At 28.3% G+C, this 15,651-nt stretch overlaps 2 protein-coding genes and 1 pseudogene across 2 annotated transcripts; all 3 read left to right on the top strand.

Annotated features, from left to right (window-relative positions):
• The first annotated feature begins 977 nt into the window (after nucleotides 1-977).
• LOC105619191 lies at nucleotides 978-6,530 on the top strand (annotated as a pseudogene).
• Nucleotides 6,531-8,924: 2,394 nt separating this feature from the next.
• Nucleotides 8,925-11,194, top strand: LOC105619099 (NADPH:adrenodoxin oxidoreductase, mitochondrial). The gene is made up of 4 exons (XM_012200631.1): nucleotides 8,925-9,050; nucleotides 9,288-9,506; nucleotides 9,951-10,166; nucleotides 10,334-11,194. Exons 1-4 carry the CDS (start codon nucleotides 8,925-8,927, stop codon nucleotides 11,192-11,194), a joined length of 1,422 nt encoding a protein of 473 aa, XP_012056021.1.
• Nucleotides 11,195-12,574: 1,380 nt separating this feature from the next.
• On the top strand, nucleotides 12,575-14,426 carry LOC105619098 (tRNA-splicing endonuclease subunit Sen2). The gene is made up of 5 exons (XM_012200630.1): nucleotides 12,575-12,739; nucleotides 12,809-12,959; nucleotides 13,134-13,790; nucleotides 13,983-14,143; nucleotides 14,253-14,426. The coding sequence occupies exons 1-5, from the start codon at nucleotides 12,575-12,577 to the stop codon at nucleotides 14,424-14,426; spliced, it is 1,308 nt and encodes a 435-aa protein (XP_012056020.1).
• The last annotated feature ends 1,225 nt before the right edge of the window (nucleotides 14,427-15,651 follow it).

The following is a 15,651-nucleotide window of genomic DNA, read 5'->3' as shown; positions in this document are numbered from 1 at the left end:
TTTTGCATGCATTTCTATACACTTTTCTGCGTATAGTGCTGGCATATTATAGCCAATCAAATTTTGGCCTCAAATTCACTCTCCTACTGCGCATCCTCGAGAATGGTAGACTCAATGACATATATACATAGACCAAACATTCTATCCGTAGCTTGAAGGCGAAAATTGATGGTTTATGTGGCATTTAGAACCCATGATATCTCTTTCTTTTTTGATGAGAGTAGTACGGTAAAGTAAAATAGGTCTTGAAATACTACTTAAATCTGTCAATTTCCGATTTCAACCTCCATCACTGAAAAATATGGGAAGGGCTTGGTCTATGTATATATCGTTGGATACACCTTATCTTCTTACATTATGCCTTTAACAATTAAAGACTCGTAGCATTCAAATAGATACGCAAAATCAAATATCACAATCAAATAGATACGCAAAAAGAATTCGCTTTGCCCAAACTTTGTATGTATAATAAAGTAGCTTAAAAATGTATAAAACATACTGTTAAATTTATAACGTTATATCCAATTTGAGTTACTTTTATCATTTCATTATCATTTCATTAAGACACTAATTTATCTTAAAGTACTGTTAACTTAAAACAATGGAGTTGAATAATTTAGATCAAAGAAAGATATTATTTTAACTTAAATTTAATTTATTATTTAATAAGTACAAAAATATGAATTCTGTTTAGTTTGATACTAAAAAAATTGATTGATTTTGACATATATAGAAGTTAAAAACAAAATAACAAAGCTTTATTTAATTTAAGGGATTGGAAATTATTTCTTTGATTCTAATGTAACAGAAATGTTTATAATAACGACTATTTTTTTTACAAATCCATTTGATAGAATTTATGCGAGTATCTAAACTGTCATAAATGGTAGTACACATTTAACGTTTATTAAATTATTTGTTTCAATTAGATTCTACAATTTATATTGCAAATAAAACAAAAAGAGATAAAATTCGGCATGGGATGTTTCCACTTTGGATATAATTCCATTCGTCAGGTATGTCCTATATAGAATAAAAGTATAAACATTTAATAAAATGTATAATAATAGAACAAATACATATTCAATCCTTCATAAAAAAAATGAATATCTAAACATCTCCATGTTAATGTTTTCATTTAATTGTATTCACAATAAGATTGGAAATAAAACCGTTATTTATTTATGTTAGATACATTACTTTAAATACGAAGCGCTACTATGGTCTGAATGTTAAGATTTTGAACTATTATATATTCATTTAAATGAATTAATTTCAGAAATTATAATTGCGTGCCGATATGATTGTCGGACTTTCAACGCAATCAGTCTGAAATATTAATAATCCCCCCAAATTTTAATTCCTTATATTCATCTACTTGTTATTTTATATATTCAAGGTTTTCTTTTATATTAATTGTTTTCAATTTAATAATAATAAATATTTTTATTAAGTATAATAAAAGTATATCTTTTTCAGTTATATAACAGCTTTAAACTTCCTGATAATTTTAATACAGGTAAATGCTTTATAATAGATCTATCTATTTTCTCTAATATATAGCAAAAATGGTTTAATTATGGTTTATTATGGTTTGATATCAACATATAACTTAAATGCATTGGTAAAACAAAATTTCTAATTGTTACGACAAATTCGAGATTTTATAACTATGATATACTACCTTGATCAAAAAGGTCTCGAAATTCATTCAGAAAATTCAAAATACAAGTTTTATTCATCAAAAGTGATATTGTCCCCTTCAAAGTACTCCCCATCGACTGCAACGCACTTATGCCAGCACTTGATCCAGCTCTCATTTCTGGAACTCTATTGTCGGTATAACCATCAGAGCCATCTTCGATTTTTCCATTACCTCCTTTCGGCTGTTAAAACGCGTTCCCCGTAATGGTTTTTTGACTCGATCGAACAGAAAAAAATTGCAGTTTCCCAACATTTCCAAGATTTTCACACCATTGAATCCATTTTTAACGCAAAATTTAATACAAACTCATTGTTGCAAATTCAACTCCATTTTTAAAACTGTAAAAAATCGAAAATACGTGCAGAGGTAGATGTATTCAAGACGGCGTAACTTTTACAAATGTCAAGCTATGGTGATAAAATTTGGTGGAATGTCAATGATAGATGTGGCAACCTAACTAAAAAAACAGGACTTCAAATTAGCTGACTCAGAGCACCACTTGGTGGTAATTCCAGGAACTTTTTGATCAAGATGGTAGAACGTATTCGGTTCTATATTTACATTATACTATAAGAGTTATATTCCAATATATTATATTATATTATAAAAATTTGTTTAATACTTTTCAGATAAAGTCAACAAATCGTTTTAATATTTTTCGTTATTAATCTCAGCGCACTCTAGCTGTTCGATAATTGCGCCAGTCAATACATGTCGTGCGAACATGCTGTATGGTTTTATATCGTTACGTGTTATAGCCTATAGTAAACAATATGATATGTGTCATGGCTGATGAGAAAACGTCTTCTCTTCTCCGTCAATGTAATTTTGAGTATATAGAAGTTATTACAAGCGTAATAAAGATGTAACAGATATATCATTGATGTAAAAAAGCTACAATTGTTACGTATAATCGTACTGTCATTATTCTGATAGTTTGTAAGTTTTCAGAGAATGAAAACTTCGTAAATGCTAACTATGACCAATGAGAAACGTGGTGAAACTAAATGATTATTATTATACTCTACTATATTATTATATTTTACTATTATAATGCGAAAAAAAATGAATCAAACATAACTTTGTGAAGAATACTTGTCAATTTTATTATGAAAATAATAATTATTATTATTATGAAAATCTATATATGAAAAAGATAATTAATTATTCAACAATTGAAACATTACAAAAAAAATGTGCTTGCGCGTATTAATTCTATCACGTCCGGGCGCGTGTCGTTCGCGTTTAAATAGCGAACAAATTACGCACTGCGTCATTCATGCAAATAGCTCTTCCCTCGTATAAACAACAGGAACTTTAATAATGGCCTAGTTTACATTGTGCACTTGATACGCGTACTAGTAACTTTTTATTTAATTAACTTAATCACAGCAATGTATTTAAAGACTAATGATGAAAGACACTAAATTGACATACAAAATGATTAATTAAATACACATATCAAATATTTGTTTGTATGTATCGCCAAAATTAAGATATCTCAATAGAAAGTTACCATAATTATAGTATTCGTATCAAATAATGTAAAGGACAATAGGACTGTCGATACAGATATAATACAGAGTATCTGAATTCATATCCTGTCGATTACAAATTCAGAAACAGAGACAAAACAAACTCAATCTTCCTGCGAGTAATCGTGAGCTCAACAAAAATAAATTTAATAAAAAAGACGGGTCTACAAGAAAGTATTTATAATGACTTATAACTTTATAAAATTGGAAATAATAATTTTAGGTAAATCATTTAGGAATAAAGTAGATATGTAGAAGAGAAAAATACACTATTAAAATACACAAGATATGCCACTTATACATGAAGACTTTTTTAGATTTTTTAGTAAGCATAATGATGTGTTTGATTTATGTAAGAGAATGCATTTCTATCAGCCGCGTGATTATTTAACTGGAAAGCATATTTATTTCGAATATAACCCAGAAGCTATACAAAAATGTTTGGATTTTTTGATGCTAGAGACAGTGAAGATCGTGATTTTCAACGATGATGTTGCATTAAATATAGTCGAACCTCATTTCGAAATTAATTATAAAGATATCGAGTTACCAAAAGAATGGATCGAACGCTAGAAATCTATCGAGCCATTGCCTGATTTTAATTTACCATCATGCAATAAATTTCTTACTAATAATTTCTCTATCATATCAGTATCAGCAGAAGCTTCGAAATATCCTGTAAAAATACACCATGATTATATGTCGGAGATTTGATTTCGCCCGAAGTTTTATTGGCCGATGTGTCATAAATCTTCACATTATTTCTTCTCTGATTAATCGAGTACCAAAAAAGTAAATAATAATAGCTTGGACATGTAAAAATATTTATATATTACAGTAGTACTATAACGTTTGTCGATCTTATATATACCTATTATATATACCTATTATAAACTCTAACAATTATTATATGTTGTGATTTTTATAAATTAATTTATTATTATACTTCATTTATTATATAAGTTAATTTATATTAATTTATATTAATAACATTTCAGTGCAGCTTACCTGCAAATATACTGCAATGTATTAAAATATCTATTGCTCGAAAAATTATACCCGGCTGTAACGGCTGGGTTTGGTTATGAAATCGATGTCAATGAAGAAGCTACAGATATTATAATACAAATAAGCGGATTTAACGAAAATCTGCAAGTAAGTATAAAGCGTGTGTTGGCGAAGTTATCTAATGAGAATTTTTCTCAGAATTTTTCAAAATATTTATATAATTTTTCTATATAATTTTTCAAAATTTTTTTATAATTATGTAACTTTCTCACATTTTTTAAACCAACTGGAACACTTCTCAAAAAATCTACATTTTTTCTCAGAATTTTTCTTATATATTAATTATGAAATATCGTAAGGTTTCTAACATTTTTTTGTAAAGTATAATTTCTGAGGTTACAAAATTTTAAAAAATTTTTAAATATTTTTTTTAATTTAATGAGAAATTTGATGAAAAGTTTTTTTCTTAATGGAATGAAAAATTTCAGAATATTTCAGAATATTTACATGTATGAAAAATTCTGAAAGAAGATATGAACTATTCGACTATTTTTGAGTATTTCTGAAAGATGTTCCAAAATATAAAAATTCTAAGAAAAATTTTCACCAAGGCATATATGTAAATAATTTGGAGAAACATAAATAATTTATTTATATTGCAGTCCTGGGTGATGGTTATCGCAAACTATATAGTGGATCTAGTCTCTGTTTCGAAGGATTTGTATAAAATTATTAGAATGCAACAATTCAAAGCATATTACAACAAATTTATAGAACCAGAAAAGTTTATCGAGTATCAACTATTTATTACCAAACATAATTGCAATAATTATAAAATTCATATACGTATACAACTAGAAAAAACAATTAATAATAAATATTAATTATAACATTATTAATTTATATTTAATTAATTTTAAAATGAATTATATTTATTATATTTTTTTATCATTTTTAATTAATAATCTATACATATAGCTTATTTTTTTCATAGGGATGTGGAATTATGGATACTAAAAAACGGCAACTGTACACACGTTCACAAATATAAGGCTCTAAAGAAATGGTATAATTTTGAATGTTTTCAATATTTTGTACAATACTTCATCAAAAATATGTACATCCAATGCCTTGTAGAAAGCAACGTAACGAAAGATTTTACGATCAATATTATACAACGACTTATCAAAAAAATTAACTGCCGTTCCTTGAAAAACAAGACGAAGCCATGGTTTTGGATCACTGAAATATCCCGATGCACATTTTATTTCAAGTTGAAAAATATTAACCAAACTGATGTAAACTCAATAGTGACAAATTATTATCAAGTCGGTATTGCTACGATTGAATTATCGGTTTTAATTGAGCTGATGATCGTAAACATTTAATAACATTGTTTTATACATTTAAATATATGGAATCTTCAATTTATATTTATTTTTAATAGTAAATAAAATGTGAATAACATTTTCGATTACCATTGATTTTATTTAATATCATGTTCATCTGTTATATTTTTAGATGATAATGAAAGAATCATTAATGAATCATCTACGAACCCAAAAAAAGCTTAATTATGTTTCGTGCGATTTTAGAAATATCAATGGAATATTAGGATATTCTATAACTGTTTACACTCAGGCAGATAAATGCACAACTGAATACGTTGATCAACAGATCGAGGAATTTCTGAATTTGTTTCGAATCATATTAGAACAGTTTTCAGAAAAGAAATTAGATGATATCAAAGACGGGCTGACTTCAAAGCAACATGACGATGGCGAGATTCTGAAAAACAGATTTAACAGAGACTGGAGTGAGATCATGAAGCGGCAATACATGTTTGACAGATGTGAAAAGGAAGTGCTTGCAATAGAGAACATAAATATCAATAAGCTGAGAGAATTTTTCAGAAGGCACACACTGAACGGAAGTAGTTTCAGAAAATTGAGCATACATGTGGTAGGGGTACCAAAGAAAATTGTAGTTAGTAAGTAGATAACTTTTCTAATCGAACTTTGGCCATTGTCTAATTATTTCTTTTTATTATGATATCATTCTTGCTTCCCATTTCTTTCTTTGTCACATTAAATTGAAAATTGCTAAGACAATTAAAATTTTAAAAATTAATTCTTTTAGATGAAAAGTATCTTAAATGTTCTGTGCACTCTCTTCAAAATTATATAATTGACGATTCGCAGCACAATAGTGCTACAGCTTATCATATTACTAACGTAAACTATTATAAAAATGAACTATTATTACACAAATACTTTGCGTAGTTACTTAAGATACAATTAAAAGACAGTTTGTGGAAACACCTTAGTTTGAACAAATTGAATACGGAATAAGTGACAGCAAAATGGCAACATATCCTTATTTGGCTATCTGGGTTACAGCAACCAATTTCGACAACTTAGGACAAGATGATACAGTATTATGTCTGTCACGTTGAACTTATTGGAATTCGAATTTTTGCGATGGCAAATTGATAGCAACATATCAGTATGAATATCCTCAATAATAACTCAAACAATAATTAAGTGGGGAATTAGTTTTAGTTATGAGATAGAGTAAATTAAAATTTTATAATATGTAGGAATAGATGACATTGGCCTAGAAGGTATATTACGAATAGTGAAATGTATATATTTGGAAACCTACCTATTTGTGAAACATTACAGTTATAGACCTGGTATTGCCTCTAGACATGGGGAGAGTTGGGATGGGTTCCGTTTCGCGTGGAAAGTCTCTTTAAAAACATAAATTTTCTGCTTTAAAACAAGATTTAAAAACACAATAATTATAAAAAATAATTTGCGTTTTTAAAACAGAGAATTTGTTTCATTGGAGCAGAGTTGTGTTCGAAAGATATGTTTTTATTATTAATTTTTTAATGGATAATGATCGATGATTAAAAGTCTCTTTTCAAAGTCACTTAGAATCATGATCTTGACAACATAAACAAAGTCAAACTCATCGGAAATAGGCTCCCTTTTGTCAATACTTACCGCATATTCTTAATTGATAAATAATTTTTAACAGATTATAATATTATTATTATAAGAACAACTTTACGTACCTTCACTTTACGAAAATCATTATATTGTGCGCATTAACTATTCTCTCTATATATACCTAGTTATTACATACATAAAACACTTAATCAAAGTTATCAGCTTCAACTCAAGTCGACATGTTATTAAGAGATCGTAAACAAAAAGCATCCATTAAATATCTTGGAAACTATTATAAAAATATCATATTGTAAAGATTGTCACATTTATTCTGTAATAATACATACATATAAATAAAAATCCCGCAAGAATAAAGCAATCTAATCTAGATCATTTGTATTTATTCTACCGTACTTAATTATAATATGCATATAATTTAATATAAGCACTTTACAGTATAATTCTCATAAAATTTCTAAAGAATCTGCAAAAACTTTTTCCAAAATTCTTATAAAATCTATTAAAACACTTTCGTGTCTCGTGCAAGAATTAATTCAAATTACTAGCCAAAACTACGAAAATGCTACAGTCAGCATTAGCACTATTATTTATCTTCGGCTCGTTCTTCTGCTGTTTCGGCTTATTTGAATAGGACAACCTAGGCCGTATTTCTCTTGCTTATATTTCTTGGCCATATGAAGTCAAATTATATACTTCTTTTTACTGTCCAATGTACATCCGTCAATGGCAGAATAATGACATACACATTATGGATGTCTGGACCACTATTTCATCAATTCTTATTAGCTTCTATCGTTTTAAAGTAAAAATTTTTTAATATTCTTTCTCAATCCCTAATATTACTTGATCTTTTAATTCTTATTTAAGCAAATTTTTAATTGAAAGCATTATAGGAGTCTTGATTGGTAATTACAAATTTTTTATTATGAACAAATATAAATTTATAAAACAGTAATATTTTTATTTTTTAATTAAATGAAAATAAAACCTCCAAACTAACCTCCAAGCTAACATATCCTTATATCTAAATCCACGATGTAAAAAAAACGATAACATGTTGCAAATATATTAATACACATATAATCGAGAAAAAACTATCATGCTAAATCGAATGGCAATCCCAGTTTTTATGACAGGATAAGTTTGACAGACATGACAGATATTTTTAAGATAAGTTTGACAGACATGATAGATATTTTTTTTTATATCGTAATAGGCGCGTTCAAGGATAAGCGCGTTCAAGGATAACCTACTCGCTGAGCGATTGAATATGATTGGTTGGATCTGTAAGTAACAACCAATCAAATTTATTAGCGAGCAGGACAATCGCTTTGTCGACTTGAACGCGTCCAATGCCACGTGCGCACTTTGCGGAATTAACCTCGAAGTCGAAGGGACATGCTCCCGAATTTTCGTTCAATTCTTATTTTCTGATAATTTTATGCGATAATATTTTTATCGAACAGCGAATATGATACGGGCTGATAAATACTTCCAGATTCATTGTATTTGCTTTTATAGAAAGAGGAATAATTGATGTTTTGCAATTTACTACATAGAATAGTGATCAAGATTCTGTCTCCTTTCACGGACTGTTTTAATTCTTATAACAGAACAGCGTTCGAGAGCTCGATTGATGATTTTGTCGAAACGTATCAACAGTGAAACTCAGTTTTGAATCAATTGCCACATATAAAGATGAGATACAACATTCTCAAGAGTTGTACTCGTTTACTATGTACTATAGCACAACAATCCGTACCTCAAGTATGTATCGTCGGTGCAGGTCCAGCAGGCTTCTATGCAGCTCAACAGTTACTGAGGGTAATAATATGTGTATATAATATGCATATACAAAATAGATTAATTATAATTAATAATAATCTGATTAATTGTTTCCGAAGACATGCATATTCCATAATATTAATATTTTGTGTGTAATAAGTAGAATAGTATAAGTATTTTGTATATAAGAATTATCTATTAAATGGTTTTTTCTTATAAATATCCTGTATAGAATAAGAAAATGAAATAAAATTTGTATGAAATTGATAATAACAGGATTCAAGCAATGCAATAATCACCATTCTGGACAAACAACCAGTTCCTTTTGGTTTAATACGCTATGGGGTTGCTCCGGATCATCAGGATGTGAAGAATGTCCTCAATACATTTCACAAAATCGCGACCAATCCACGTGTTGAATTCCTGGGCAATGTTAAACTTGGTATCAATATTGATGTCAACTACCTGCGAAATTTGTATGATGCTGTGTTATTGGTATGTTTGATATTCAAAATGAATTATATTATCACTTAACTCATGTAATTAACACTTTTATTTCCTGAATTCATCATGTTATGTAAGATATAAATAGCTTTACTTATTTTAAATATTATAATGTTTCAGTAATGTAAATTATAATGAAAAAAGGATTAACTTTTATCCTTTTTTTATTATAATTTACTAATATAATCAGCAATTAAATTTATTTAAGTATTTTTGAACATATTATAAATTTTTTGTAACTTTTATTTTACATTTACATATTTTTATTTATTACATATAATACTTTTAATGAAATAAGTATTAATTATTAATTTTTTAATAATTGTGTAATAAGTATCAAGTAATCATTACATCAATTCAAAATCTAATTATTTATTCTAATTAGTATATGTCAAATCTTTGTAATTAATAATTACTTTTTGATTTTCATTCCAGGCTTATGGCGCTCAAGAAGATCGATTTCTCAATGTACCTGGTGAACATTTAAATAATGTAATATCAGCCCGGCATTTTGTTGGTTGGTACAATGGATTGCCAGATGATAAAGATCTGAAGATTAACTTAGATGTAGAAGAAGCAGTTATCATAGGTCAAGGCAATGTAGCCATAGATGTCGCAAGAATTCTTTTGACGCCGATTGACAAGCTTAAGGTGATACCTAAATATCTAACTAGCGTTTAATTTTTAATTAGGAATTTTCTATCAGAGGAATGTGGATAACAACAAAATAACATAAGAATTCTAAAGATTAAATTATATGATTTAAAAAATATTTTTTAATTTTCAATCATTTGAAATCTCTCTCTTGGTTATTTTAGAATACTGATATCACATTGTACGCTTTGGAAGCTTTAAGTCGCAGTAGAGTGCGAAAAGTCATCATGGTCGGACGAAGAGGACCTTTGCAGGCTGCATTTACAACCGCGGAACTGCGGGAAATTCTGAAGCTGCAAGATTGTAAAACTTTTTGGCGAGAGCAAGACTTCGAAAACGTACAGACAATTGTACCAACTTTAGACAGACCCCGGAAACGGTTAACAGAACTCATGTTGAAGTCTTTAGAAGAATCCAAGAATGACTCAGTGCACGCAAAAGAACTACATCAAATCTTTCTACGCAGCCCCATCGAGTTTCATGGCAATAAAGAATTACAGAGCATCAAATTTGCTATCAATCACTTGCGAGGAGAGACGATACAAAATCAGGTAGCCGAGACAACCGGCAAATTCGAAGAGATCCCATGCGGTCTGGCTCTACGCAGCATCGGTTACAAGACCGAGCAAATATATAAAGATATACCATGTAATGCAAAGATGGGATGCTTGGAGAACATTAACGGTAAGATCGAAGAGAGAAACGGTGAGCTAGCACCTCTTTATGTCGCAGGATGGGCAGGAACTGGTCCAACTGGGGTCATTCTAACGACCATGAGAAACGCTTTCCAAGTCGCTAGATTAATATACAATGACTTTCCCTCCAATTTGAAAGGAGGTGATGCCAGACGCGAGTTGTGCTATGAGTTATGCAATAAGAACTCAATCCAAACTGTGTCTTATGAAGACTGGCTAAAGATTGATCGCATTGAACAACAGCGCGGCAAGCAGCTGGAGAAAGTACGGGAAAAGATAGTCAACGTGCATGAAATGTTGAGAATCGCTGAAAATCGCATACATAGATGAAGGACCGATTTAGTACGAGTAAATTTTTTCAAAAGACTAAAAGAATTAATCAAAATGTTATTTTGTACTTAAACGAGAGAGAAAGAGAGAGAGAGTGAGAAAAGAAAAAGGAAGAGAGGATAAAGGAAAGATTTATTTTTCTGGAGTTTTGTTTCAACAAGTTTAATAAAACTGGAAAACTTTGATTGTGTACATTTTGTACATATCACTAATTAACCAATTTAATATAAAACATTCTCATTAGTAAAAAAAGTAAAAAATTACTAAGCATCGACCAATGTGAATGGTGTATGCAATCGAGAATAAGTTAATAAGATCCTATTATATTCTGATTAGTTATAATTGGATTTTATCTGCGAAATATTTTTTATGTACTTTCAATAATGTAGAGACTATATCTGACTATGTCTGATCAAAGAGACTCCAATACATAAATAATTTCTATTTATAATTATATAATTATATAATTATATAAGTAATTAATAAATGATCACATTATAGAGATATAATTTTTTATATACAAGTTTATACAGGTTGTAATATTATATTATATGACTAAATAGTTAAATAATGTTCTAATTATATATATATTATATATATATTTAATGATATATATATGTAATGATGAAGATTAAGTAAAAGTCTGTTTTTTTATAATTGAATATATAACTTATATCTTTGTTTGAAACTTAGCAAAAAAAAAATTTTAGTTGGTCTAATGCAGCAATAAAAAACAAACTTTAGATGTCGGCACGTGTTTTACTCTTAACTTAACCTCTAAACTTTACTTTCAATCTGAAGGCATCTATTATTCGAAAGGGTAAGTCTTTTCTTTCAATAATCAGTAATGAATAGTATAACATGAGAATATAATAAACATAAAAATATATTTTTCTTGTTTTATATTACATTTAAAATATATTTCAAATTCTGTATAATATAATTTTTGTATAAAGAAATCAATTTTTATTTTCATATAGGTTATTGTTATATCTTTTATATGAAAAATTAATCATTATAACTTTTATATAAAATTAATTGTTATATCTTCATGAAGAAAGAAAAATCACATCTCTTACTTAAAAGAATTATTCATTATTTATCATTGAAATTGATTTATATTTTAACTAAAGATTAAGCTCTGAGTTACAGTCTTAATTTAATTTTTGAACTTTTCATATGAAATTTATTATTGGTTTTATTTTATATTCCATTAGTTGCGAGTTGTTAGGTAGTTTATTTATTTATTAATTTTTGTTAATAATTAATAATGCAATACAAAAATTTATAACTCTTTTCAGCAGATACAGATCTTACAAAATATTTGAATGATATAACTAATGCTTTTCCAAAATGTTATTATCTCTTTATAGTTAAAACATGGATCTTCGAGAACCAAAAAGAAAAAGAACAAAATTAAAATCACAATTACCATTTCCCATTCTATTAAATGAAACACAAGAATGGCCAATGTATACTGCACATCTCACAGATATAGGATCTTGTATAATTGAACCTGAAGAGATGACAGCAGTACATTCTATGGTAAAGTTAAATTTTATTAGAGTAATTTTTCCTATGAACAACAAATGAAGAACTAATATTTGTGTTTAGGGATTTTTTGGTAAAGGATCGTTATCCCGTAGTTATCCATCATTTGGCAAAGCAAGATACGGAGCACCGCCAGTTGTTCGGAACAGACAGTGGCTTTGCAGACAAAAATGGCTTAAAGAAGTCCAAGAATTAAATTCTACTGAATACAAAGGTATGTAATAAAAAATATTTTAACTTATACAATATATCTTGTTTCAAATTGTATGAATTCATTATATTTCATTCATTATATGAATGAAAATAACACCTTATAAAATAATATCTATAAAGTAATAAAATATAAGGTAATATTGAAATATAGTGGAAATTTATTACATAATTGCAGATGATAAAGCAATTGCTCAATACGAGGAAAGAAATATCCCAGATGAAGAGAATATTGGCGACATCATTGAAATTCCATCAAATTCTATTGAAAACGGAAGCAAGCGGAGAAATGAGATAGATACAAAAAACACAGAGATCGATGAAGTTACTCTAGATTCTGCAGAAGAGGATGACATATGTGTCATTGTTAATAGAGACTCGATTCAATGTGATAATGCTGAAAGCTCATCAAGCACTCATGATAAGAACAATTCAGAAGACAGATTGGAGGAGGAAGATCACTGGAAATTGTATAACGATTTTAAAAACGATTGCATGAATGAGGATGACAATCAACATGGAAAATTATTAGTGTTGCCAGATAGCGACTCAGACACTGAGAATTATTTAAAAAATATTAAACCAAGAATCGAGAACGAAGGTTTTCCTATTCGAGAAGCTCTACATCTCACCTTCGAAGAGACCTTTTTTCTCCTTTTTGGATTAGGTTGCTTGCAACTGATTCACTTCGACGGTAGTCTGCTAGACATCAACAGCGCATGGTTGTACTTTTGCAAAGAGAAACCAGATTTTATACAGAAATATGTAGTTTATCATTATTATAGGAGCAAAGGTTGGGTTGTCAAGCCTGGGTTAAAATATGGTGGTGATTTCTGTTAGTACTTTTTTAATTACTTGTTCTTTGAAAATGTATTATAAAAACGCTTTTATATTATTTATAATTTTTTTTATATTGTATTTGTTATTTAAAAAATTCTTTTTCTCTTTAATTTTTTTTTCGTAATATTGAAAATTTTTTTCCTCTTTTTATGTTATCATTATTTTATTCGAAATACTTTTGTTTCAGTGCTTTATAAGGAGGGACCATCATTTTATCACGCTTCTTATATCGTTATGATAGAAGTAGCAGATGCAGACTCTTTAGTTATAGATTCTACTATGTCCTCGCGATCCATAACGTGGAATAATTTGTTTGGATTTGAAAGACTATCCGAAACTGCTGCTAAGGTAAATGTGAATTTATCTATTACATATATATATCTATTATATATGTGATTTAGAGAAAGTTATTTCTAATTTTCTGCGAAATTTTTAATTTATTTTATGCGAATAACAGGAAATACTTTTCGCTCAAGTTTTATGGCCATCGTCAGTATCGCGAGATATCAACATGACTAGTCCCGAAATACTTTCCGAATTCACAGTGAGAGAATTACTTTGGCGTAGATGGAATCCGAAACAGCATCGAGAAGACATTCCCATCGAAGAAGAAGACGAGGATTCGTACTAAAAGATTTTTAAATTATTTACATACATTATATTTATCTTTCAAATTTTTAATATAATTACATCATATTTATCTTTTCTTGTTTTACAACGATCCTAAGTTATTTTATATATAAATTTTTTATTACGTTAAAACTGCAGACACATATTGATATATGTATATATAATTTCTTTATTAATAAGCTATGTATATATGTTGCATTAAAATATAGTGTGGATCGTTATGTAAAATATTTTATAAAAAATAAATGATTTTTTTAATAAAAATAATTACTTATCGATTTCCTAATTGATATAAGTATATATAAAAAATTATTTTTGTATTTATATTGTAATAATATATTATAATAATTGTTGATTATCACAATATACATTAATAGTGTAGCACTTCAATAATAATACAAGAATTGCGTAAAATATACTATCTAAAATTAATTACGCAGATTATTTTATTGTAATCAAATAATCTACATGATTAACATTATATATTCACATATTATTACATATAGAAATATATTTACATATATTTATATATAGAAATATTAATGTCTAATTTCGAGATATTTACACATGGGATGACTGAAAATTATCAATCTAAATCTATCGATAAAAGTGAGAAATTCAGAAAATATTAAATATGTTATGAGATATTTATATAAATATTATGTACAATGCATATACATAATATTGATCATAGCGTAATAGAATAATATTAAATATCTAAATTCTATGCGAAGCATTCCGAGCACTCAGCGCGGTGTTAAGCCGAATCGAATCGTTGAAGTGTTTTTATCAGCGATCGGCGATCCACGAGGAGGTATCGTTTGCGGTACTCGCCAAGTGAAAGCAAACGAGAGCCCTCGCGACACAGTCTCAGGGCTCCATGCAGTCAGTCTGAGGTGAGCTGGGAGCTGGCATGCCGAGTGCCGTGAGTTGTCAACGAATTGAGCATCTTCAAATCAAGCCCAGGATAATTGCGTTCTTCGCGATCCGGTATGTAGAGAACATTTAAACACTCCACTTTGTTATTCCTGTCAAACCCCGCGTCGCTTGACAATATGAAATAACTGTTAAAAGTCTCTGTACTTGTATCATTTAAAATTTATATATGTTATATGATATTGCTAAATAATATTATATATTAATTTTATAACACAAAATTATGTTTATTAATATTTTATATATGTATATATATATATATATATATATATATATATATATATATATAT

This window comes from Atta cephalotes (genome assembly GCF_000143395.1).
Source record: "Atta cephalotes unplaced genomic scaffold scaffold00019, whole genome shotgun sequence".
NCBI lineage: Eukaryota > Metazoa > Arthropoda > Insecta > Hymenoptera > Formicidae > Atta > Atta cephalotes.
This window is presented reverse-complemented; position numbering and strand designations above follow the sequence as displayed.

What these genes read in the sequence shown, in the direction of transcription:
- LOC105619099 (XM_012200631.1), top strand. Translation starts at nt 8,925, where the DNA reads ATGAGATACAACATTCTCAAGAGTTGTACTCGTTTACTATGTACTATA. An exon ending in CAGCTCAACAGTTACTGAGG is followed by an intron (nt 9,051 to 9,287) that starts GTAATAATATGT and finishes TGATAATAACAG; the next exon opens with GATTCAAGCAATGCAATAAT. An exon ending in CGCCGATTGACAAGCTTAAG is followed by an intron (nt 10,167 to 10,333) that starts GTGATACCTAAA and finishes TGGTTATTTTAG; the next exon opens with AATACTGATATCACATTGTA.
- LOC105619098 (XM_012200630.1), top strand. Translation starts at nt 12,575, where the DNA reads ATGGATCTTCGAGAACCAAAAAGAAAAAGAACAAAATTAAAATCACAA. An exon ending in AAATTCTACTGAATACAAAG is followed by an intron (nt 12,960 to 13,133) that starts GTATGTAATAAA and finishes ACATAATTGCAG; the next exon opens with ATGATAAAGCAATTGCTCAA. An exon ending in AAAATATGGTGGTGATTTCT is followed by an intron (nt 13,791 to 13,982) that starts GTTAGTACTTTT and finishes CTTTTGTTTCAG; the next exon opens with TGCTTTATAAGGAGGGACCA.